The sequence below is a fragment of the Danio rerio genome, chromosome 19, assembly GCF_052040795.2.
Source record: "Danio rerio strain M-AB ecotype USA chromosome 19, GRCz13ab, whole genome shotgun sequence".
Taxonomy (NCBI): Eukaryota; Metazoa; Chordata; class Actinopteri; order Cypriniformes; family Danionidae; genus Danio; species Danio rerio.
The window spans coordinates 32,015,991-32,042,922 of record NC_141039.2 but is presented as its reverse complement, the minus strand read 5'-3'; the positions used below and the strand labels follow the sequence as shown (position 1 = coordinate 32,042,922).

The 26,932-nt window shown below is 35.3% G+C and overlaps 1 protein-coding gene across 4 annotated transcripts; it reads left to right on the top strand.

Annotated features, from left to right (window-relative positions):
* Positions 1-1,122: 1,122 nt before the first annotated feature.
* kpna6 (karyopherin alpha 6 (importin alpha 7)) lies at positions 1,123-26,932 on the top strand. Of its 4 annotated transcripts, none has more exons than XR_015516856.1 (15): positions 1,123-1,227; positions 9,287-9,420; positions 9,699-9,794; positions 9,990-10,089; positions 10,168-10,262; positions 10,350-10,481; positions 12,325-12,413; positions 12,553-12,652; positions 13,718-13,881; positions 15,396-15,474; positions 15,580-15,705; positions 15,917-16,044; positions 20,647-20,825; positions 21,837-23,374; positions 23,631-24,286. XR_015516856.1 is itself a non-coding variant. In XM_087295847.1 (14 exons), the coding sequence occupies exons 1-14, from the start codon at positions 1,224-1,226 to the stop codon at positions 22,022-22,024; spliced, it is 1,614 nt and encodes a 537-aa protein (XP_087151973.1). In that variant the 5' UTR covers positions 1,123-1,223; the 3' UTR covers positions 22,025-26,932. The 4 variants fall into 4 exon arrangements, 1 of the variants encoding a protein (XP_087151973.1); XR_015516854.1 differs by having other exon boundaries at positions 21,837-23,462; XR_015516855.1 differs by having other exon boundaries at positions 21,837-23,472; positions 23,690-24,286.

Sequence of the window (26,932 nt, the reverse complement as noted above, 5' to 3'; positions counted from 1 at the left end):
AAGCCGTTTTAAAGTAAAAATTATCAGCCCCTTTAAGCTATAATTTTTTTCCGATAGTCTACAGAACAAACCGTCATTATACAATAACTTGCCTAATTACCCTAACCTTCCTAGTTAACCTAAATAACCTAGTTAAGCCTTTAAATGTCACTTTAAGCCGTAAAGAAGTGTCTTAAAAAATATCTATTCAAATATTATTTACTGTCATCATGGGAAAGATAAAATAAACCAGTTATTAGAAATGAGTTATTAAAACTATTGTTTAGAAATGTGTTGACAAAAACACATTTTTTTCTCCGTTAAACAAAAATTGGGGAAAAAATAAACAAGGGGGCTAATTAGTCAGGCCTGCGGTACAGGTGAATTGGGTAGGCTAAATTGTCTGTAGTGTATGAGTGTGTGTGTGAATGTGTGTGTGAATGTTTCCCAGAGATGGGTTGCAGCTGGAAGGGCATCCGCTGCGTAAAAACGTGCTGGATAAGTTGGTGGTTCATTCCGCTGTAGCGACCCCAGATTAATAAAGGGACTAAGCCGACAAGAAAATGAATGAATGAATGTATTTTATTTTTCATGTCTATGAATAATATAAATAATATGTTATTACTATATTTGTTTTTTTAAATAATGTTTTTGTGTTATTTAATATGCACAAAATAATAAAAATGATTTTGACCATATTATTTATTTATTTATATATTCATTTATATTGTAAGTTAGTTAACTATTTAGATAGATAGTCCTATTTTTATATTTTGAGCTGACAAGCTGATTTACACTTAGTAAGCCTATTATGCCTATTAACAGTATATCTTAATAAAGAGTATATTATCCAAATTTCCTCAATATTATAATAATTATTTGTGTTATGATTATTCTTATTAATATAATTAATAGTGGCAGTATTTTTATTATTGTTTATTATTATTATTATTATTATTATCATCATTATTTTTGTTATTATTATCATTGTTATTATAATTATGATCATCATTAATATTATTATTATTTTCTCTTTTTTTTTACATAGTGATGACGAGACCCCCTCATTTTGTTCGTTTGCTCAGCCTTTCGTAAGACACAAATTGGAAACGCTGTCATTAAGTTTGTCTCCTTCTACTCTCCGTAGATCACCGACATATTGTTTGTGAGGAGCAAAATCGAGTGTTAAGATTACAGCGTTGATAAAACCAGTCATCAAAGCGTATATAACTCAAGAAAGAACCATGGGTGAGTATCTCGTCAATACTGTCTTTTGACGTGTTCGTACTGTTACTCGCGGTGTTTTGGGATCAGATTTGTAGCCGAGAACCCAAGACAAGCTACATCATGTCATTTACAGCATGAGTGTAAAGGGCCAGTTAGCCTAGCACATTGCTGTACACGACCTGTATGTTTACCAGCGATTCCAAGAGCAAATGTTTTAAGTCATAACGCTTTTCGGACATGCTTTAGTGAGGTTTGGTTGAATTTGATTGACGTGGTTGTCAATTTTGAGTCTTTGCCAGTGGAAACGCTTGGTCATGTTAGACATGTTCTGTTCGAGGTTGTGAAATCGTTCGGGTTTTAGGTGGCAGCTAAAGAGGAAATGCTCAAACATTAAACATAGTGCTCTGTCATGGGTTATATAAATCTATTCTCGTTAATGTTGTCTATGTAGACAGCTGTCTGGGTTTAGACAGACTAAACAACATGTCCCTGGTGTCAGTGAGTGCACTAGTCAACTACACGTGATCAGCCACGATAGCTGATGGTTTCTGTTTCAAAACTACTCATGGGAGACTTTTATTGTATATTCACGATTATTAAAATGGCAGTTTCTTGTAGTAACAAATCGGCTAGGTTGTCAGCTGCATTAAACCATCAGTCTTTTCTGTTAAATATAACTTGGGATCTCCTCATTTTTACATTGGGTGTGTAGGGAGGAAGGTGATGACATGGTACAGGCTGGCTAATTTAGTTTTTATATTTAGTGAATGATTATTAATTATGTCAGAACCCCATAGCTAGGTGTTTTGAGCATTATACATATGTGTGATGCCTGTCTGTTTATTACTTGGATCTTTAGAATAGGTTGTGATGGAAAAAGGTTGGAACAGGAATGATACAAACTGGAAGGTCAGATTAGGTATCGGAAACTGACTGTCTGCTGACTTGGTTTTTCCTGTCTTATATTTAATAGAATCATCACAGTTTATATTAATGTGATATCTGGCAGGTTTTCACAAATTGTGCCATTTTAGTTTGCAGTTTGAGTAAGCTGAAATCAGCAGTTCAGTTCAGGGTATTTGGATGGGATTTTTTATCACATTGTATGGTGCAAATTGGAATACTAACAGAAATGAGTCTTTCAAAGCAAAAAGTAAGCCAAATTAAGTACAATTTTCACTGTCACTGCTACAGATGAAAATATAAAACTGTTATGAAATTAGGCATGGTCTGGTATAAGATTCTGACAGTATAATAACCTTGGATTAAAAATACGGTTTCACAGTATTGTGATTACTGCTCTGAAATATGCTCTATTTAAATGTCTGAGTAAAAACAAAAACTTTTTTTCACTTTGAACACATATTTTATTTTGAGAAACATTCAAAATATTTCGAAGCAGTAAAGATGTCAGGCTAAATCATTCAAATGACTCATTGACTTCTGCTGTCTTCATTTGTTTTAAAAACACATTTTTTTTTTTACAATTTAAGCAGCATTTTTATATATCTTTTCTGCTGTTCTAGGTACCGTTGTCCCAAAAAATTTGTAAAAATCTTTCATGGATCAGAAGAACTGTATTACAGTAAATTTTGACGGTTTTAAAACTTTGACTTTTCCAAATCTTTATATAATTTATGCAAATTTAAAATTCAAACATCACATCATCAGTATTAATAATAAATGCAGCACAGATACTTAAATGAACAGTGTTTTTCAAATGTTCAAGTAGGTCTAACAGTAGTATTTAGATTAATCTATTAAGATTTAAAATAACACTGCATTGTAATATACATACATATATATATATATATATATATATATATATATATATATATATATATATATATATATATATATATAAAATAACCATACAAATTGTTCAGTCAAGAGCCAGCTAGGGATTTTTCCGTTTTATTACATAATTAACTATAATGACAAATGAACAGCGGAAGGTGTAATAGTCTACTGTATCCAGTGCAAAGCTTGGATCCAACATAATGATGCACATCCAATCTTTGTTTGCCAAGATAGGCAGTTTGAAACTAAATGTGTGTATTTGTTCTTTTATGTATGATACAAATTCAGCACTTGCAGGTACTTGCAAATTGGACTGATTCTAGTTGCGAATATCAAATTTCAGGGTGTCCGTTGAGTCTTAAAAAGTATTAAAAGTTAATAAATCAATTATGGGAAAATCAAGGCCCTTAAAAGGTATCAAAAAGTTTCAATCGCATTTTTGTGAGGCCTTAAATTTTGTACAAGCGTTGTCCAAAGTGTGCGACTCTAAAAAAGCAGAAATCTTTTTATTTTTCTCAATCCACGCGATTGTTTGCTTGGCATGTCTGGCCAAAGGTTAAAGGTTTGATACTAATTAGATCTTTAAGTGGTGATGAGGTCTTAAAATATTCTGAGATGGTCTTTAAAAAAATCTTTAAAAAGTATTGAAATTACCTTTAGGATTTCTGCAAATACCCTGAATTTCACATATTTCTCTATTTTTAAACTAATTCAATGTATTAAATTGACAAAATTGGATTTGTGTTATTTGCTGAATGGACTACTGGCAGTTCTGTAAAATTTCATGAAGACCTGTTCATCATGTATTTTTTTTTTTTTGTCAAGCCCCAACATTTTGTGCAGGGTTGGCACTATTTTAGAGTACTGTTTGCTGATGCAGATTGTTCTTTGGGGAGTCTTTGCTCTAAACCCATCTGCTTTCTGTCCCTAGACCTTGGACTTTAAGCCATAGCAAACATACCCTTTTAAAATAGACCATTGACAGTGGCCAGGCCCACACTGCTATTTGTAAGGCCCATGTGATGGGCTCTATGTCATGGAAGGCTTGAGTCGGGTTGAGACACAGCCTGCTTGTCATCTAATCTAAATTTGTAAGACAGAGTCATTGTGGTGTTCTGTCCGGTCTTAAAGGAATAGTTCTTTCAACAATTAAAATCCTGCACATTTTTTATTCAATGTTATGAAAGAGGCCCTGAAAAGAAGTTGAAAAAAATGGTAAAAGTGGTCCATATGTCTTGTCCATATTTCATTTACACAAAATTGTGAGTAATGGGTTATTTAATCAGTTATTTACTAACATTTTTTTTATTGCTCTCGTTAGCTTGTATATCCTCAGAAGTAAGTTGTGTCTGGTTTATGAATGACTCATTCTGTTGTTCTTTTCAGTCTTTGGTTTGAATGACCCATTTATAAGTTGCTGATCTAATCTTATTTTTGAGACATCTTGAAAACTTTTCATTAATTTTAACTACACTACATTATGTTAGAGATGTGAAAAGATTAAATATATTTGAACAAAATTCTAATATAAGATTATTGCTTATATTCAGCAAGAATGCATCAAACTACAATTAGCCATAAAGACTTTTATAAAGTTGCCAAGTTTCTCTTTCTGAGAAATATTTGTAGTCTCTATTCTTAATGGGTATGTGTGCACACAGACTTTTAATTTTAGTCAGTTTGCCACAGGGCTTCCAGGTAATTGTCATCCCATACAAAATCGCCATATTCAATATATAAAAAAAAAAAACAGCAATACCCACTTCCTGGCTGAGATACAATAAAAAGTGGATATCAGACCAAACAAGAAGCACTGCAATAAATTAATAAATTATATTTTTTTGTGCGAATTCTATACCCCAGTCTTTTCAATGGAATTTCTGCGCTAGCCTGCTGCTAATTATAGTGTCTGCGTTTAAACATTCTTTCATGTTTTTTTACGGTTCAGCAATCAAATAGATGCTTAAGTCTATTTAACTGAATGTGTTGTAATTACAACATCGATGCTGTAAAAGGAACCATATGAAATTGAAAATAGTCACATAAAGCTTTCACCTGAAGTTCATCATTGGCTGAAAAGCACTAGCTGTGCATATAGCCCATTCCCCAAAGAGAAGCCAAAAGAAAAAAATATGCACAAAGCCTTTAGTTAAAATATGACAGTAATTAGCTATATTTTCATCCAAAAATGCTAATTAAATTTATGTGCAAAACTGGAATATCGCATAAAAGATCCAATGAGTCATAGCGAACAAAAACGCCACTTTCTGATTATCTGGCACCAAATATCAACAGTAAAAACAAAATTTGCTGTGGTAGGAGAAGCTGCGTGAATCTTTTCTTCATTTAATTAATGGCTTACGCCTAAGGCAATCCTGACATGCAGTGAACGCGTTGTGAGATGTGGAGTATAGACACTCTTGATTCTGGAGGTAAATAACACTAATACTGAAAAGGTTACGGCGTTTAAAAATTACCAAAACAACCTTTCAGATGTTTTACAGTGCTTAGCCTGCTGGTTGGACGACTTTTTTTTTTTGATGCACATACTGGAATTTGTTTGGTAAAAGTGTTTCCATTGTAGTTTATGCGCATCTTTTCTTATCAAATAAATAGTTTATCCTACTAAATGATGCGCATATGTTTTTTATGCACATATTTAAAATGTATGCGCATCTTGCATTTTCACCAACTGTTTTTTTTTTTTCTGCGTATATCCAAAATGTGCATAAAAATAGCTGGATGGAGCAGCTTATGTCATTCACCCCAAAGGGATTCGCTCATGGAAATATGTCTGACAATCAGTCTAATATTCCATATTTATCCAAATACTTGAGATATTTAGCAAAATAACAGCTGACTGCTTTGTCAATTTACTTGAATTATTTATATGACTTCAGTTTTTGTTCTCGCCCTCTGATTCGTTGCTGAATAGACAATCTTTGTGCTCTCTTCAACCAACACCAATTTTACATGCTGAATCGTGCCAACTCGCGTGGCACGATTCAGCATGAGGTGAAGTGTGGAACACAATAGGGTTACACGATACTGGAATTCGATACCAAACGTACAGAATTTTTAAAAACATCCATTTCCCGCTAACAATTGAGCACTAATGAGCACATTTTTAAACAGCGTTTTAAGGCTGCGATTCATCAATGCTTGCTTGTATATCAGCTTATAGACAAGCCAGCTGATTGACGTAACTTTGAAACACTCCAGTTTCTCTGTATCTGTGGTTACACTCTGTAAACAGCAGTAAGCGGTGAACGGATGACCTTCACGGCCAATCACAGTCATTTCTTTTGAGCATGTGAACACAACGGCAAAACAGAATGTGCTCAGTAGCTCTCAAATGTTAGCGGGAAATGCACGTTTTTAAAACCATAGTATTGATTGGTACTGAGTTCCAGTATCGTGACAACAGAACACACCACACCAAATAGCCTGACCTACTAACGACCCGATGCGTCCCATCAACCGACTGCCCACTTGGTGTGTCTCGGCCTTAAGACCATTTTCTGAGAGATCATGCAACTTTAAAACCTCTGACTGAGTATTGTCTCAACCATGGCCTAAATTGCTAATGAGGAAATAAAATTGGGTGCAACCTTTAACATATTGGGGACAATGCCTCGCCCTTCTCACCCATCAACAAGCCTGATTTTTTAACAAGCTGGAACTTGTGAGAGTTCTCTGCTCCAGGACTGACTGAAGGTTATGGAGGCCTTCACACAGTGCTCATGCTGCTGATTTAGGGTTATTTTACTCCTTTGAGACACCGTACAATAAGATCACACAGAAAGGATAGGAGCAGATCCAAGATCAGCAACTGTGCCCTCAGGCGCTTTGTTTGTTAGCGCCCTGATGTGCGTCCGGTAGCATTAGCCAGTCATCATTCGCAGCCTCCTCTGCTCTCAGTGCCGCACAAATGCTGAGACAGGCTACTTTAGCTGCTTGCTCATGCAAACAGCGTTTAGACACCCTCAATAAAAGTGGTTTTGCTCACTGACTCCGGGTGGCTCTGCATATTGTGCTGAGTACAAACAGACCAAAGTGAGTAATGAAGCTGGGAGAGCTGCTGAGACTGCTGAACAATTTTTCCGACGTTTATTGTTATGTTTTGAAGAGAAAGGTTTAATAAGCTACACTCTTCCACATCCATTTTCATCTCGTTATTGACGACATAAGCGCTCTCGCAGTCGCAGATGCCACGCCATTTAAAATTGTCTCTGCTTTTTCTGTTACTCCCGTCAAGATGCCCAAATGCATGAATATCTTTGTCCGCACGAGAGAGGTCTTGATCTCGTAGTTTTCTTATTAGCGTTCCACTGACCAAAAAGTACGTTGCTGTTTTTATGAAAACCAACTTCACTTTTTCTTACTAGAGAGGTTCATGTGTGTTTTATGCAACTTACCATTCTAAAAGTCTGGCATCTATAAGACTTGCAATTTTTAAGGTCCCATAGGGCTGCACGATATTGGAAAAATATGACATTGCAATATTTTATTATGCTGTTATATATATATTGTGATATGCATATTTTTTTCACCAGATGATTTGAATAGCTATGTTTGGAAAGATTTCATTATTCAAATCCACTGGGATGATCGGGGTTTTTTTATGCATTGCATATGCATAAATATAATAAATTACAAGCAAAAATAAATACATAGTGCTGTATGTGAAAGTATTCAAGAACAGAAATTGAACAATCAAATGTAAAATAACAATAAATAATTTTTTAAAATCTGATTTTATAATATCTTTATCTTTTAATCTTTAATAAATAATCTAATCCTGTGATATAACTATTGAAGATATGCACATTATGATGTTGATGCGATTATATTGTTTAGCCCTATCCAATATGTTCAAGGCTCAAAATAACAGTAATAATGGTAATTATTATAATGGTTAAATATCATTGCAAAAAAAAAACATGCTTTCTATTTTTTATATATATATATATATATATATATATATATATATATATATATATATATATATATATATATATATATATATATATATATATATAAATAGAAAGCATGTTTTTTTTGCAATGATATTTAACCATTATTATAATTACCATTATTACCTTAATTTTCAACCGTCTTTGTTCATTTTACTGCAATAGTTTGCTGCACGGTATAATTTCTTATTATTGTAATCAAAATTAAAAATAGTTGTGCTGCTTGCTATTATTTGTGAAAACTGTTTACTTTTTAGTTTTTTTTTATGAATAGAAAAATCAAAATAATAATAAATATTTTGATATTCGATATATTGATATAGAAATGCATCTTGTGACATTTATAAATGTCTTTACTGTCACTTTGTTGAGAGTCCTTGTTATATTTATGTGTGACAGAACCAAAATTGTTCAGTGTACCTGTGCTACTGTGCAATACAAATATGGTATACAGTGATCCCTCGCTATAATGTGGTTCACTTTTTGGGGCGTTTGCTGATTTTTTTCGTGCAATTTGACATGCTGTTTTTCTACAGTGCATTGTGTTCTGCATCCTGATTAGTGCATTGTGTTCTGCGTCCTGACTCCCTGCCCTGTCTCCTATACTCTACAGAATGCATTCAGCTTGCCAAATTTACATAAATATTCAATCGCTAGCAGTGTGACTCTGAAGTACTGTATTGTATGTTTGCAAGTTTTCTCCCCACAGTGTAGACGATAGGATAGTTCTGCATGGTCTAAGTCACCTGTGGTAGCACCCAAAAGGCAGGGGAAGATGCTAACTTATCACACAAAAAGTTGAATTTTTGGACATGTTAAAGGAATGTAGAAGTTACACGGCTGTCGGGTGCCGTTACGGAATAAATAAATGAGGATCATTTTAAAATACTGGACTTATTTTTCTACAAAGGTTTGAACTTTGAGAGTGTTTAAACATGAGAAAAAGTGTAGAAATGTTAATGCCTGTCTGAGAAAAGTGTATAAAGTGTGTATTAAAGGTTTACATCCTTAAAACATCTATAATAATAAAAAAATACTAAATAAATCTGACTACTTTGCGGACTTCGCCTATTGCGGGGTTTTTTTGGAACGCATAAATGGCCAAACTTTTGTGGCTATATATGTCTACAGAGGCCTGCCATTTTCTGTTGAATCCATAGGTTGTACTTTTTGTGTCTCAAAAGGGAGGCCCATCATTTTGAAGCAAGCTGCAGCAAATATTGCGTGTTATTTAGGACCAATAGAATGCTGTGGTTGGTAGGCTCATTATGATCTTTCTGTTTTATGAATTCTCTGTTCTGCAGAGCCTTCAGGAAGTCCTGCGAAGGATAATTTCAGGATGAACCGCTACAAGAACAAAGCACTTAACCTGGAGGAGATGCGTCGGAGAAGAGAGGAGGAAGGCATTCAGCTGAGGAAACAGAAACGAGAGCAACAGGTGACTCCATAATAGACCCCATTTTATTTAGTACATTAGTACAAAACTTTTTAACCGTAATGTACAATCTAGACCAAACTGTGTCAAATATCCAATCCGCACCTAAAGAAATCACTTGAGTCCCACCATCCTTTTTTTTTCTTCACATTGACTGTCCTGTTTTACTCCACATCACACTACTTAAGTTTAATGGGTTGTGAATGCTACTCATGTTAACTTTAACTCTCATGTCAATTGATGTAATTTGCACCATTGATTCTCCCTATTTTTCTTGGCAGCTGTTTAAGAGAAGAAATGTGGAGCTGCTGGGTGAAGAAGGGGGAATGTTTGACAGTCCTCTCATGGATTCCTACGTCTCCTCCACCACAGCCCCAGTGAGTTCAAACCCAAATACTTTATCCCATTATTTCACTTACAGGCAGAGGTAACTCTGGGACTGTTGTTAGTAGAGCATTATGACCCTTTAATTCAATAAGGACTATTGATTTGAGCATCTCAGAGGTGCAAACCTGGGCTGAAAACAAATTATAGTCATTGATCTAGACTGAGTTTGCCCTATGTGTTTTTAGGATGGAGTAATTACAAGAGACATGGTTGAAATGCTCTTCTCAGAAGACCCGGAACTACAGCTGGTCACGACACAGAGGTTCAGAAAATTACTTTCCAAAGGTATTTGACACAAACACTTGGTTGAAATCAGCTGGAAACATGCATGAATTTTAATGAATGCATCTTTGTGCTGTACAGAACCAAATCCACCTATTGATGAAGTGATAAGCACACCAGGAGTTGTTAATAGGTTTGTTGAGTTCCTTCAGAAGAGTACAAATTGCACATTACAGGTGAGATTTGATTAAATAAGACCAAGCTAGTTTTTGCCATTCCAAAGTCAGATCTTTAAACATGTTCTTTTGTTTGTTTCTCCACAGTTCGAGGCCGCCTGGGCACTGACCAACATTGCATCTGGAACATCTCAGCAGACAAAGTTTGTGATCGAGGCTGGTGCCGTGCCTGTCTTTATTGAGCTTCTCAACTCAGATTTTGAAGATGTTCAAGAGCAGGTACAGGTTATAAATTGGCAAGAGATATAGGCCCTGATGTACTCGCAGCGATAGTCCTTGAAATTATTTTTATAGGAGTTAAAATTAAATTTAAAATTCCATTAGAGTGTAAGGGGTGTTTAGGCAAAGACCATAAAATACACAAGATGTATCACTCGTGTAGTTTTGAATGGGGAAAAGTGTTATGTTCAATATAGTAAATTAAGCCCCGCCTATGAATACAGGAGCCAATCATCGATTGCTATAGACTGATGTTTCTCTGGGGGAGGGGCTCGGTACAGACATGTGCTTTTACAACAATTTTTTTGTGGTCAACAAATGCTCTGGAATCTCAGTGTGAATATCTTCTTCACAGACATAAGAAATATGCACACATAAAGCTTGAAAACTTTTAAATGAACCAAGTGCACTTGAAAACAAAGGTTTTTTGGTTTTGTAATCTGTATGAAATGAACGCAAGGGACAGTCCATCCTGTCAAACGCACATCACATCACATGACAGCAGCAAATACTCAAACTCCCACAAACTTGTAAACAAAGAGTCGCTGTCATTTCTAGAGTAGATTAGCCATCAAGACCAAGTTGTGAATTACTTCTAAAGACAAGGTAGTGATTTTGGTGATTCCAAATATGTAATGTAATCGTAAGCTTTGCTAACAGTTTTGACGAATTTGATTTCCCTATTCAGATAGAATGCCTGAGCATACTGCCTGAAAGGCGTTTCAAAGATGGCGGCCAAGTGAAATGGCTTGCCTTAAAGGCGCTTTGGTTTAGGGAATATGTCGATTTATGCAAAATATCCCACAACACAGTGAAAAATCAATGAGAAAATGCCAGTTAGTAAACACCTGTTTTTATTGATGTGGATGTCTTTAAACCAACTCTGTGACCTGGCTCTCCAGTCAAGTCATGTTTATTTTTTTATTCAGGGGTCTGCATCATTTTTATTAGGTCCTTTCCTTAAAGGAGAACCTGGGGATATTGCTTAGTCATCACACTGTTCCAAGCACAGCCATCCTGTCATCTTCTCATTTAATGGCATTTTTGCAATAGTTTAAATACATGTTGCATATCTGTGTTCATTTGTTACAATTTTTTTAATCTAAACAAACCTCTAAATCAAACATATTTTTAATGTGTGATTTGCACATTTTCTCAGATCTCAGATTTCTTTATGTGGGACCATGTGATCAGTTTGTTCACATTTGGCTGGATAGCCTGGCTCAAGCCTGGTTTATACTCGATGTGTCCGCTAGTTTGCTTGAGTGTGCACGGCAAATGTGACATTATCCCCATGTTCGCTGGGTTTGCTTTGTGTGCGTGCAACATAATTTAAGCTGGCTTAGCGCACTTTTTTTTTTTAACTTGAGCAAACAGTTCACGCAGTGCTTTGTTTGATTTGAGTTGAAAATGAAACTCTGACTGTACAGACATCTTATGATCTTTCCATGCATGATCATAGAGAAAACCAGATGTCCAAGATAACAAAAAAATGTGCAGTCAGCGGAGGTTCGCGATGCTGTAGTACAAATCAGTCCGATTGTGTTGTGCATCCGGGTTTCAGTTATGTGTACCTCCTAGTTCATAAAATATATTGATGTTAAAGTTTACAATATTAAACACGAAAAAGCAATATCAGCCTTAGTCTCTGAAAAGTTTTCTTGACAACATTTTCTACTTGAAAATGATCTTTATTTGGTTTGATTTTATTCCAAATTACATCACACAGTTTATTTGATATCACTTGATGTATATTGGGGCCTAAAATTACCTTGTTTGTTTGATTGTGTGCTAAACGAGCGTGAATCTCATGTGGATATTTTAATGAATCTTTGTGTCACAGGCTGTTTGGGCTTTAGGGAACATTGCGGGAGACAGTGCTGTGTGCAGAGATTATGTGCTAAACTGTAATATCCTCCCACCTCTACTAGTGTGAGTGCTTCATTTCATCATTTTTTTTTCTATTTACATCAAATTTGACTATAATGCGAAATTAACATTATCTACAGGAGAAGCATTTTTGCTGAAAAAAAGGATTGATTGTTTCCTTAATGATATTTCTTTTCCCCAGGCTGCTGACCAAATCAACTCGACTAACAATGACTAGGAATGCTGTGTGGGCCTTGTCCAACCTGTGCAGAGGCAAAAGTCCACCCCCCGACTTTGAGAAGGTCTGCGCCACTTTTTTGTCTTTTCTCTTATTTTTTATTATTGTCAAGAAGGCACTTGACACTTTAGGTAACGTAGCTAGAACCTTCCATTTATACTTTCATTATAGAAACATTGTTTGATTGCAAAGCCATGACACCATATAATCATGCATTTTTGATTGTTGGTGGTTTTCCCTGTTTGGATAAGTAATTTTTCATGTGCAAAGAAAGCTTTGTTTCTGGCTTTTATATGGAGTTATTTGGAGTATTGTGTGTTTGTGTGTGAGAGAGAGACTTTTGCACACTTCTCTTCATATATCTGAAAAATAATTAAATAAAAGCATCTCAGCTTTCAGAACATGGTAAACATATTATGTGTTTACGCTTACGCACTCTAATTTGCTTTTTTACTCTAAAGAACTCCATAAAATAAAACCCAGAAACATTTTTGCCGCTATCTAAAGGGAGGATTAATGGTGCCAACTGATGATCCACAGTAAAAATTACAATCAAAAATGCATGATTGTTTGGTGTCAAGGCTTTGCAATCAAAAAATGTCATTGTAATGAAAGTCATTGAGGCAAAAACAGCCAATAACAGAACGAAAGTGTAGTCAATTTGAACAATAAACAAGAGTTAAACATAACAAGCCACTGTTTTGATTAAATTTTTTATATTTATTGCAAACATTTTATTTGTTAATTTATATTTAAATAGAGTGATTTATCTGTACACTATTGTTTGGGATCAGTAAGATTTTGAATTATTTTATTCAACATTTATTCAATACTGGCTAGTCATATGTTTCCTTTTGGCTAGGTTGTCATTGTAAATGAGAACTGGTTTTCAATTGACTTGCCTGGTTAAATAAAGTTTTTTTTTTTTTTATTATGAGACTTAAAGACAAAATTATTATTATTTTTTTTAAGAGTTAGAAAAATCCTCTTTTTTCTTTCTGTTTCTATTAAATTAGGAACAACATATTTATAGTTCCCAAAAAAATCATAGCAACAGTTTATAATTTTTTGCCATGTTTTCACTTCTTTCACAGACTTCATAAATGAAAACGGTCTTTTTCCCTTGTAGGTGTCTCCATGCCTGCCTGTTCTGTCCCGTCTTTTGTTCAGCAGTGATTCAGACCTGCTGGCTGATGCCTGTTGGGCTCTCTCCTATCTCTCTGATGGGCCCAATGAGAAGATCCAGGCAGTAATTGATTCAGGGGTCTGCCGGAGGCTTGTAGAGCTTCTCATGTGAGTCAGCTGTTTTACCACATTGCCATTTCTGTGTGAAACTTCACTTTTGATGGCATAAATTACCCAGAAATTAACATTGGCATTCCCTCACCTTTCACTTGTTGCTTGACTGTAGTGTTCTATTGTTTATAGAAATACAGGGTGATTCAAAAAGAATACCACAACTTTACATTTCCAACATTATTTTTGTCATTGCAATTATACATTAAAATTATTGTCTCCACAAAAAGTCTGACTACAGCCAGTGCTAGGTGTTTTTTATTTTATTTTAAGCATCTTAAAGATGTTACTAAAGTTCTTCTGGATTTTGTTTGTCTCTGTTTGTTCTGTTTTTTCGTCATTCCAGACTGGATGGATGATCAGATCAGATCTCAGTGTGGAGCATTGGCTGTTGTCAGACTCCTTGTGCAGACAATAATTTCACTGTAAAATTACAATAAATGACAAAAATAATGTTGGAAATGTAAATTGATATTTCAAACTGGCATGCTACAGAAAAATAAAGAAGTACCTGACTTTAATCCTTTTTGGATGAAAAAAACTAGTGGTCTCAGACTTTTGCACAATACTGTATTTCAAAGTGAAACTGAATATTCAGAAGGACAAAATTCAGAAGGATTAAAAGTTCAGTCTAGATTAAATCCACTAGATTACATTCTATTTTAAAGGTCCCATGAAAAAAAATGGTGTTCGTTTCGTTCTGTTAGTTTTAGGGATAACTATTAGCTAGTGTGGTCAAAAATGGTGACAAAATTCGCGTTTATAAAATAAAAAAACTTGTACAAACTAGAGTTGGGTGATAAAATCAGTATCGATATTTATTGACTAAACACTATTTTCAATAACGATAACAAAAAACATTCTGTATGAGGTGCGATAGTTTTATTAAAATATGGCTGCTTCACACTTCCGTCAGAGCTGCAGCAATGGTTTGTCATCCTCTGAAAAAACTCTTGATAGTTACCTAGTTACATGAGATACCATAGACGATAAAGGAAACCATGCACTTGCGCTGTTCACTTAAGGTCAGAATAACTACACATGCGAAAATGAGTGCCATATAGCAGCAGTGAGAACTTTTTTTTTTGCAATATCGACCAGCCGTAGTATAAACACCCAAAGCTTGCAGTTTGTAACTTCCACCTAAATGGATCAACCATTTTTTTCCCGCAACTCATACTTCAGTTTCTCATCAAATTTTGACCAATCAAATGCTCTCTAGTATCTGACATCATATCCCCTTCAAGACGCTTGTCATTTGCTGTTCATTTGATGTGCTTAACTCTGCCAGTGAGAGTGGTTGAGATTGATTAAAAACTAAGCTATTAGCTGTTTTTTAAAGGGAAGGAACTACTCTGTCTCACACTCTCTTTGTTTTTTAGTTGCGATTACTTGAAACATCAAATAAAAAATGCACGTTTTAAAGCACTTTACGGGGCATTTAAAAAATTTTTTATAGTGTCTAAAATGTTGAGACAGAGGTTTAAATCGTTTCTTAATTTATTTTGTAGGCACTCTGATTACAAGGTGGCTTCTCCTTCTCTGAGGGCTGTTGGAAACATTGTTACAGGAGATGACATTCAGACCCAGGTTTGTTTGTGTACGAGGGAGCGGACGTTTGTCAGACTTCTTCTGTGATTATCTCTAATTTCAGACAGGTGATGTACGGTCTCCTCTTCATCTTTTTCTCTCTAGGTGGTGTTGAACTGCTCCGCTCTGCCGTGCCTCCTGCACCTGCTTAGTAGCGCCAAGGAATCCATCAGGAAGGAGGCCTGCTGGACCATCTCCAACATCACAGCAGGCAACAGAGCACAGATTCAGGTACTGAATGACACACACACACACACACACTGCACATCTCTACCCAGAGCTTCACTCGCAGGGCTTCGTTTGTTTGTCATGTTACGGCTGCACCCTCAGACCTTCAAAGGAGTCAGCTTGTTTGTAGTGTCTATGTGGGGTTTATTTTTGGATTTGAGGATAACTTTGATTCTTTGTTCTTTTTGTTTTTTTTTTACATCTTCGTCTGCAGGCCGTAATAGATGCAAACATCTTTCCGGTATTGATAGAAATCCTGCAGAAGGCAGAATTCCGCACCAGGAAGGAAGCAGCGTGGGCGATCACTAATGCCACGTCAGGTGGCACGCCCGAGCAGATCAGGTGAGTGTTTGAGGGTGTGTGCATTCAAATACCAAGTCTTAAGCATATTAAGCATTCAGACGTCCAGAAGGTTGGTGCCAAGACTGGCATAATATTTGCCATCACTCACTTTGATAATCAGGTCAATGACATGACACTCATTTTTGTGAGACCAGCCTGACCAAAAAAGCAGATCAAATAGCAAGACTGAAAGTGATATCAAATAGAGGATCTTTGCAAAGCTTGTCTATTGTGGCAAGGTTAAAGCGTTTTTATTAATACAAAAACATAATTGATCCATTTCAGGGTAAGCATCTCACCACCTAAACATCCCCCAAAAAAGATGAACACATATTGGCATCTTATACATACATGATATGTATTTATTTAATTTGTTTTGACAACTAAGATTGTGTCGGTGAAACTAGGGCTAGTATGACTGCACTTCTATTTTGTTATTTTGCGATATGTATAGACTCTCCAGATGGCTTGAATATGTCTATTTAGAAAGACTATAATTTTAGATTGATTGGGATGATTTTGTAGGCGAGTGCATCTGCATATAATCAAACAACCTACAAACACCAATCAATACAATAAAGAAAAATAGTCATTCAAATAAAAGGTTTTAGTGTTTTTTCGAGTCGAATGGTCTTATTCGATAAAATTAAATAAATTTAGCATCATTAAAATTACAAATAGTACAATTTCTTATCCCCGAATGCTTTTAAAATCATTATGCAGTCATAGGCTTCAAAAACACATGCAAATTATAATACAAACTCAACATTGCATTTACTGCGATCTGACATTTGATATATATATTGTGCAGCCCTAATGGGGATGTAAAGTTATTAATAAAGAAAAATATAATAAAACAAAAAACATGTAGAATTTACCAAATAATGTAAATTTGAATATGAAACTCGTATGGTAAGATTTCTTTGATTAGCTTTTGTAAAACCCAAAAACAGCTTTTGCAAAATAATTTCTCAGCCTTTTTTATTTTTAATTTGGCTTTTTTAAATGTATTTTCTACTTTATGTAAGTGCACTCTGGTTGTTGTAATTAATAATTCTTTATTATAAAACTTTACAGAAAATGTAAATATGACCTTTTTTATCAGTAGTGTGCAGCTCTCATGGTTACACTATATGAGAATATTTGTTAAATAGTAAAAACATTTCTCAAAGCATTGAAACCAAATTAGCCACCAAGAGTACATTTTTAACAATGTAAAGATATTTCAAATGAATAAAAAAAAAATGTTAGGTCAACTTTCTTTTTTGTCATTGACCCAATTGAGAGCCTTTAATTTTCATATTATCCATCATAAGATGTCTGTCAGATTGCCTCCTCTTCCTGGTCAATTTGCCACAATGTTTGATTTTTTTTCAGTCTGATTTGACCTCGGAAACCATTTCTCAAGATGAAAAGTTTTAAGCTTAGCATGGGAGCTCATTTAAAGTGCTTCTACTTTTTTTTCTGCACATGTCTGACCGACTTAAGTCTTCTCAGATGGCCATTAGCATGGCACAGCATTAGTGCTAATCTTGGAGATGCAGACTTGATCACCAGGGAGGGCTTGTGATGTGTTTATCCAGATTGAATTCCAGTGTGCTTTTCATGCTCTCCAGTGAGATCACACAATCTGGAAGTAGCAGTATGTTTACCGTGTTTATTACTGTTCAGACTTAAAGCAGATGGCTTCAGTTTTGATCAAAAATACACTTACAGCATTTTCCCACAGCCATTACAGGGCTATCAACTAATATTGTGTACTTGCAATTTATAGTATTTTCACTAACCCCCCCTGTTGCCTAGGGACGGGTTTTGTTGATGTTTTTAATGGTATTACTACTTTTATCGATACCACTTATCAGTTCAGTACTTTAACAGCACTCTTATCTGTACTTTTTGTAGTTTTTTTTTTCCTTAATAAGCATAGTTTACTATTAGTAATCTATTCGTAATTGCAGTGATGTAAAAGCATTTTTAATGTTTAATGATTTTTAATGATTTATTTAGGTTACTGCAGAAAAGATACTATTTCAATGTAACCGAATGTGTTTTTATTAGACTCTTAATTTTATACTAATTTAGAGAGATAGCAGAGCTGCACGATTCTGGCTAAAATGAGAATCCCGATTGTTTTTTTTGCCTAAAATAAAATCACGATTTATGCTTACGATCTGTAATTTTCTACTTAAAATCTGTCACTGATGTTATTTTCGTGAATACAGAATACTGCGTGGGTATTTTTGCTAATCGGCGGGTTTTGGATACTTTTTGGGCAGGAATCAGTTAACTACATCTGGCAACACTGTGTGCGCTTTCGGTTTCATTTTTACTGCTAAGAGCGATTCACTTCCCACGCGGCTCCCAAACGATCACTCTGTGCCACAAACTGAATGTTATTTACCACTTTATTACCTGGTATTCACAGCCTGTGCAGGTTCTGTTCACTAAAATAGACTTCATTCAGAGGCGCGCGCGCCCGCCCAATAGCTGACGGTCAGCTCGCGTCTCGTGTGATTTTGCGGTCGCAATAACATTACTTGAAGACAGAAATTACATTTTTGAGGTGAATTATATCTCATAAATACAGCATGTGACTCTTTCAACACCATTTGGAGGTGTACACGTTGCTGAACAACGTATGTAAAACAGTGTGAAGACTTGTGCGGCCACCATTGCTTCTCTCCTGAACTTGAAAATATGATTGACAGAATCGTAGAAATGCTGGATTAAGATCGTCTAGGAGGTCGAATCGAGATCGAATTGAGATTCCAAGTGTTGTCAGAACAATGTATACCTTGTAAATACAATTAGAGGACATTTTGGATTGGATGACTCTTGTTTTTAACGTGTTACATTTGTTTATGAATGAACTTTGTGTTTAATGTGTGTAAAAAATGGTTCATGTTTTCCGCTACATTCATTCTTCCATGACAGGGCGCCACACCAAAATCTCAATATGGCTACATTACAGCTTCTCATTTAAAACATTCAGTCATTGTTTTTTTAATCGCGGGTTATAATCACAAAAACGTATTAAAAGGTGAGTTATAACAGTGTGAACTTTTCTGTAATCGTAGTAGTGCCAACACACTAAATTGCACTTCAGCAGCATTTATTTGAGAGCGCACAAGAAAATCTGTGCTTGAGCAGCGTATATTTGAGGGGGTGCAAGAAGTTTTGTGCGTGAACAGAGGAAGTCGGCGCACAAGCAAAGAGATTTGCATGCTCGTATTACATTAATGCAATCTCGACTTGTAATACTGCGCTCACGACATTTGTCATTAAAATAATGGCATGGGTAGTTGGTAGATCTCTTTAAGGCCTGCCGCCACAGCTGGAAAAAATCCTAGAGGAAACACTGTAGTTGGTGCTCTAAGTTATAACATGGCTCACTAGAATTCTTGATTCTGGTTGGCTAATCACGATGTCCCAAGTTGTGTTCTTACGAGATAACAACTGAATACTAATAACACATTGTATGTTTTTTTAATCTGTATTGTAATAATTATTTATCAGTAATCTATTGTTGTAGGGCAAATGTAAGCAGCACCCAACACCGTTTTGTTTATTTAAAGAGCTAGTCGTTTATTACAGCTCACGTCAATGTTTTTAAATAATAGCTCATTTATTTTTGCTCTTTAATTAGCAGGATAATGTACATCTAGCTGGATGTTTTTGCAGAATAAATCCCTTCTGTCTTATACAACAAGCATGTCATTCTGCCAAAACAACCAGCAGAATGTACATTAGCCCTTACTTAGTAACTGCTAGTATCAGCTAGTATGTATCAGCTTGTATCAACTTGTATGTCTGTTGTAAGGGAAAATTCACCACAAATATATAAATATACTTGTCATTTACTCTCCCTCTAATGGTTTAAAAAAATATATGTATGTATTAAAATTGTTTGTAACCAGTAGCTATTAACATCCCTTGAAAGGAAAAAAACAAAGAGAAGGCAATGGCTACTGATTTGCGACATGCTTCAAAATGTCCGTTTTCATCAGATGAAGGAAACAAGTTTGGAACCATTTAACTAAGTACAAAGCAAGTAAATGATTGGCCAAACAAAAACTCTTTTTAAAGTATTAGCATCATAATGAAATCAATCTTTCTTCAGGGTTGTTTAATGTTAAATCAATGAAAACCTGGAACCAGCTGCTGGCATGATGTTGTCATCGTTCTTTTGCTGTCCTTGAGTCAAGGCATTTTCTTCTGTTTCATGTATAAATCTGCTTTTCACGCAGTGATTTGATGAGCACTGCTTGCCAAATATAAATTCCCATTTTGTGATGTTATTTGCACTGAGGGAAATTAAATGATGATGTTTTTTTTTATTAGGAAATAAGCACTGACGGACAAATATTGTCCCGGTCTGACTGATGCATGTCTGGTTTAACAAATTAGTTCATTTCACAAATTACACAAAGTCGCAGAGGGCAAACGCATGAAATTCTCTTCCAAAAATAAATCTGCTGTTGGATTTTAAGTACAGCGTTCCAAGTACAACATTACTTGGATTGGCATTTCTTATTGAAGAATACTGAATGAGCTGGCAAACATTCATTCTGGTAATGCCTCATCTGTTCCTTTTTTTTGTAGGTATCTGGTGAATTTGGGCTGCATTAAACCTCTCTGTGATCTGTTGACTGTGATGGACTCTAAGATCGTGCTGGTGGCTTTGAACGGTCTGGAGAATATTCTAAGACTAGGCGAGCAGGAGGCCAAACAGAACGGCAGTGGACTCAACCCTTACTGTAGTCTCATAGAGGAAGCCTACGGTAATACTTTGAACACTTTATTTATTTATTTATAACTGTTCTGCATCAGCTTGTTTTGATCCAATTACCAGTGCTATTTTTTTTATTTATTATTTTTTAATTTTTTATTTAAAGTCTTTTTTTATTTTATTTTATAAATGTCATTAATATTGATCCTTTTTCTTGTGGTCTTGATGATCAGTCTTTTGTGTTAAACAATCTACTAATGCTGGGTTGACACCAAACGTAGAATTAAATTTACTCAAGTTAAAGTCAATAGCTGTTTCCATCCACATATTTTTATGTGAATTTTGGATATGCTCATAAAAACGGTTGATGGAAACATCCTAATTTGTTTACATCTCTTAGTGTTAGTGTTAGTATTACCATAACCGTCTTCATTTCAGACCGTGCTGGGAGTGGAAACTGATATTTATATTTGACGTGGTGGGTGGTGTTGATAATCCAGGTAAAGTACTAAAACAGTATTCTAACAGAAGTCATTACTGTTGACACACAATCACAAATGACTGGTGAAGTGAGCTCATTTAGTAAAGATAATGCCCAATTTTATATCATGGTTTCATTATTATTTCACATACCAATACTAAATGTACTACTTTATTATAGAGACAAATATCACATAATAAATAAGGTCATTTAGCAACAAAAGTAATTCTAGAAAAAAATGCCTGTTTGCTTAGCTTTATTAAAAGTACACATTTATTTAGGAGTAAAATCAAATTAAAGTGAACGTGTGTGTGCACAACATCTCAAACCCAGCTCGTAGGAAATATTAATACAAATGTTAAATAACTTTGTTTGATTTAATGTTGTAAAATGTAATTTAATTGCAGTGATAGGAAAGCTGAGTGCTCAAAAGTCTTCAATATTGTAAAAATATTATTTTTACAATAACAATGTATTATTTTAGGATTTAATAAATAAAATTTACTGGCACAGCAATTATTCGCAATTAACAGACATTTTCAAGTTGAATATAAGTTTGCTTTCTGTTTCTCTGTTTGTCAGGTTTGGACAAAATCGAGTTCCTTCAGAGTCACGAAAATCAGGAGATCTATCAGAAAGCCTTTGACCTCATCGAGCATTACTTTGGAGTGGAGGAGGAGGATGCTAATCTGGTTCCACAGGTGGACGAGAATCAGCAGCAGTTCCTTTTCCCCCAGCAGGAGGCCCCGATGGAAGGCTTCCAGCTATAACCAGCCTTCTGACTCTTTCCGGCCGCCCACTGACCTTTACACCCTTCCCTGCACCCCATACCCGGTACTAAAAACATGCATCGGAAACACTCAGAGCGCAGACACGGACATCTGGGTGAACTAAATTAATCGACCCCTGACCCAGACTGATTCATGTAGTTCTGTTTAATACAGGGGAAACATATCCACTATCCCGTCACACCCAAGAGAAAGCTCAATTTTAGTTTCCTTCATTGTTTTTTTTCCCCGTCTCAATGATGCAGCTAAATAATCATCCCCTCAGGTAGAAATCGTGACGCTGTGTCATTTTTTTTTTCTTCTAATAAGGAGAGGTTTGCTTGAGTTTTCACTGAAAGATGAGAGAATTGTTTGCTCATCTATTCACAATCAGAAAATTCCAGACTTTCATCGGATGTTGCGTCATAGGATTACTTGCTTTTTCTTCATTATTCATGATATATTCATTAAATAAGGTGTTTGATAAGGCCATGCTTCATAGGAAAAACATCAGCAGATAAAAGGGTTATTTCAAGCCAAACTGAAAAATCTGTCATTTACTTCTGCTCCTTATTCACTTTTGTATAACAAATGAAGTATTTAATGGAATCTGACAGATTTTTGAGTGTGTATTCTTCCAGGATGCTTCAAAACCTTCATAAAGTGGTTCATAAACCAAATCGATATGTATAAACTTAGTCTTCTGAAGAGATTTAAAGGGATAGTTCACTCAAAAATGACAATGCAGTCATCATTTACTCGCACTCGAGTCAAACTATTAGAGGAGTTTCTTTCTTTTGTTAAACATTAAGGATATTTTAAAGAGCACTGTAAACCTGTAACCATTGACTTCCATAGTATTTGTTTTTCCTACTATGGAATAGTAGTAAAGGTGATCAACTTTCTTCAAAATGATCTTCTTTTACATTCAACAGAAGAAACTTCTAAAGGGTTGAACCCACTTGAGGTTGACTAATTACATTTTTAGATGAACTATCCATTTAGTTTAGGCTTTATTCATATAATCAGTGTCAAAAAAAGCTCAAATCAATCAAAAAAGGTCTCATTTGCATGGCTGATCAGTATCAATATGTAAATAAGAGTATAATACACGTTAGCCATGTAAAGTCTTAACATTGCTACAAAAGATGCGCGTTTGCTCGCAAATTATTTCAGTAATTTATCAAAAACAAATTTTTTGATATCTTTATGAACATTTTGAAGCATCAAGACATTTTATGCGAATGGAGGGATAAAAAGTGGTCAGATTTTTTTTTTTTTAAATCTTCATTTGCATTAGGGTTGTCACAATACTGGAATTCAGTTCCAATCGATACTGAAGTTTTAACAAATGTCCATTTCCCGCTGACATTTAAGCAATACTGAGCAGGTTCCTAAATGGCACTGATTTGCCTTGTTCATATGCTCAACAGAAATGCCTGTAATTAGCTGTGAAGCTCATCAGTTCACCCAATTCACCGCTGTTTACCAAGCATAACCACAGATATAGGGACACTGGAGTGTTTTAAAGTCACGCCGATCAGCTGGTTTGTCTATAAGCTGACATACGAGCGATCCGCTGATGAATCGCTGCTTTAAAACACTTCAGTGTCCCTATATCTTTGGTTACACTCAGTAAACAGCGAGTGAGTTTGGTGAACTGATAAGCTTCACGGCCAATCACAGTCATTTCTGTTGAGCACTTGAACACAACGGCAAATCAGAGCTGTATAAGAATGTGCTCAGTAGCATGTAAATGTCAGCGGGAAATGGATGTTTTTAAAGTTTCAGTATCGATTGGTATTGTATTCCAGTATCATGCAACCCTAATTTGCATTCTGAATGTTGAGTAGATTATGACGATTTTCTTATTGGAATGAACAAACTCTTCAAAGGATATCTAGAGTTGTTTCACCTCTCTTAGTGTTAGTATTAGTATTACCATAACCGTCTTCATTTCAGACCGTGCTGGGAGTGGAAACTGATATTTATATTTGACGTGGTGGGTGGTGTTGATAATCCAGGTAAAGTACTAAAACAGTATCCTAACATAAGTCATTACTGTTGACACACAATCACAAATGACTGGTGAAGTGAGCTCATTTAGTAAAGATAATGCCCAGTTTTTCTTTTCCCCCGATTTTTATTTATTTTTTTACCAGTCAGAGGTGACATATCTAGTTGTAGGATGTTCGTGGTGTGCAGTGTTATCAAAATCTTTTTATTTGAAAGGCTTTAACTTTGAAATGCGATCAAGGGGAATAAGCACATATCTGAGGGCCAGGTTGATGCACTTGACGGAGTCTTAATTTTGCTGTTTAGTTTTTCCATTATTAATTGAAGCACCGGGTGGTTCTGATAGTTTTCGTTTAGTTTTTTCTCGTGCAGCCCTCAGTATGTGCATGTTGGGGTTTTGCATGGTGTTCTTTTGGTACCAACCATCCTTTTGTATCCCTTGCCAGATCTTCAGTTAACAATTAGCCTGCGCTCAATAGTTTGAAGTAGTTACGTTTTCTGTTGGTATGGCAAGGAATATGTATTTAAATAATGAAATATATGGGCGATTTAAAAAAAAAAAAATATATATATATATATAAATATAGATATTGTTATATTTGCACACACTTTGCACACATTCATACAAAACCAGCATACACTTCATTAGCATGCACACAAACTAAGTTAAAAAACCAAGGGGAAAATGACTTCCATAATCTCTGTTCCTTATGTACGTTCATGACTTGTTCTGGCACTTTTTAAGTTGACGCACTAAAAGCTTCAACAACAAACACACACTCGAGTTTGTTGACTGCTGTGGATTTCAGATTGAGGGTATGAAAAGTTTGAATATTAACCTCACGCTCTTCGAAACGTACTGTGGTTTACTTTGGAACTGTGAGTGATCGTTTCAAGTCATTATGGAAGCATTTTTCCTCTACCTCCATAACACACTGACCGAAGGGTGCTTCTCCGAGTGAATGTGCGAGGGTTATTTGATTTAGGACGGGCCGGTAAACGTAGTAAGACAACGACTGACGGATGATGTAGGGAAACGATGCAAAGCTTAAATCTCTGTCTAGCATCCGTTTTTAACAGAGCAGCATCCTGTGTTTGGTAGATTGGTGTTTTGGTTGACTGATATCTAGAATATTTTTCCTTCTATAAATGTCAATCCGATACGATTCCCGACAAACCGAATGGAGGTTTCCATGCTTAAAGGGATAGTTCAGCCGAAAATGAAAATTCTGTCATCGTTTGGTTGAATTTTTCTGTTGAACACAAAGAACGATATGATGAAAAAAACAGCCGTTGACTTTTTCTGTATGTTCTTATTATTGATGTCAGTTGCTGCTTTTTTTCACCAGCATTCTTCCGAATATATTGTTTTGTGTTCAACAGAAAAAGATTTAAAACTACTCTAGTAAATGCCGAGGAAATCTTCACTTTGGGGTGAACTATTTCTTTTAGAACTTGAGTTGAACTCTTCAAAAATACCTCTGATGTGCTTTGACATTAGTATTCAAGTTGAATTTCATACTGTGTGACATTTGCAGGATTAAGAATGCTGCATTTCAGATATTTCCGGAGAATATGTTGGAAAAGGAGGGGAAAGCTATGCTTATACAATATATATCTAATGGTCTACAAGACCACCAGGTGGATTCGTACGTCAATCAAAAAGAAAAGAAATAATCTCTTAATGGAAATGCACTCCTATTCACAAAAGTGCCAATCAGACCAACAAAGACAAGAGGCTGATGCGTATCAATCTGTCTTTGAATTATTATTTTTTTCCTTGTTTGTTTACTTGAATGTGCACACATTTTGTGCAAAACAATTGCTGCTCTGTTTTCTTATCTTACAAATTAGAGGTTACATTGTCCGCCAGCGTTCGTGATGGTCTATTTGTACACCAAATTGGTAAACTCAAAGGTATAAAAGATTCAAATCCATCATTTATTGTGCTGGATTGATAATACTTTTAACCAAGGCCAATGTTGAAATACTGTCTCAGTTTGTACTGTTTGCTTAGCTTGAGTTCATTTTGGACATCGTTGTTTTTGGCGTAGAGGATTCTAACGATTGAAGGAGAGAAACTATTTTCTTGAGTGTTTTGTTTATGAGCTCAATTTAGCTGACCATGTAGACCCAAGCTTTGTTGTTTCGAGTCCCAACTTTTCCTCCTGTAACCAAACCAATTGTAGCACAGCGAATCCAAATCAGTTTAGGCCTCTTTTTGCAGACATTCTGTTCTCATTTAAGAACATTGCTTTTTAAAAAAAGAAAAAAGAAAACAAACAAATCTGAGTGTCATACGATCTGTGTATCTTGCATTTAAAGCAGAAATTTGAACGGTTATATTGTTATATTGGCACAATTTAAAAAGTTGCAGTCTTGGCACTGTTCTTTACTCCTTAACTTCTGAGAAGTGCAGAAAACAATAAAGAAATATTTAAGAAAAGGCCACAAATAAGTGAAATTGGGTCTTTATGGTCTTCCGTCCTAGATCTTGTAGATGTTGACATTTTTGAGACTTTTTGTCTCTACTTTCGAACCTGGAGCCGACGCATATGGCTGTGTCTAGTAATGCTGACTCACCTGTGTTTACAATGCTACATGTTTGTTGAGTACTTTTCATATACAATATTAAGACTTGCCCAGGTGGATATTTTGTCCTGGTTCGGTAATTTCTTCTTTTCTTTTAAATGTATTTATATTTAAATCTTTTTTTTTTTTCCTTCTCTGCATAGAATTGCCCGTACTGTGACTGACTTGACTTTACCGACGATATGAATGAGTGACGGACACACAAACTGAACATGTCACACAAACATATACATGAACAATTCTGAACAAATGTTTAAGATTTTTTTTTTGGTCCAGATACAAAATAAAATGATAAAACAAAAA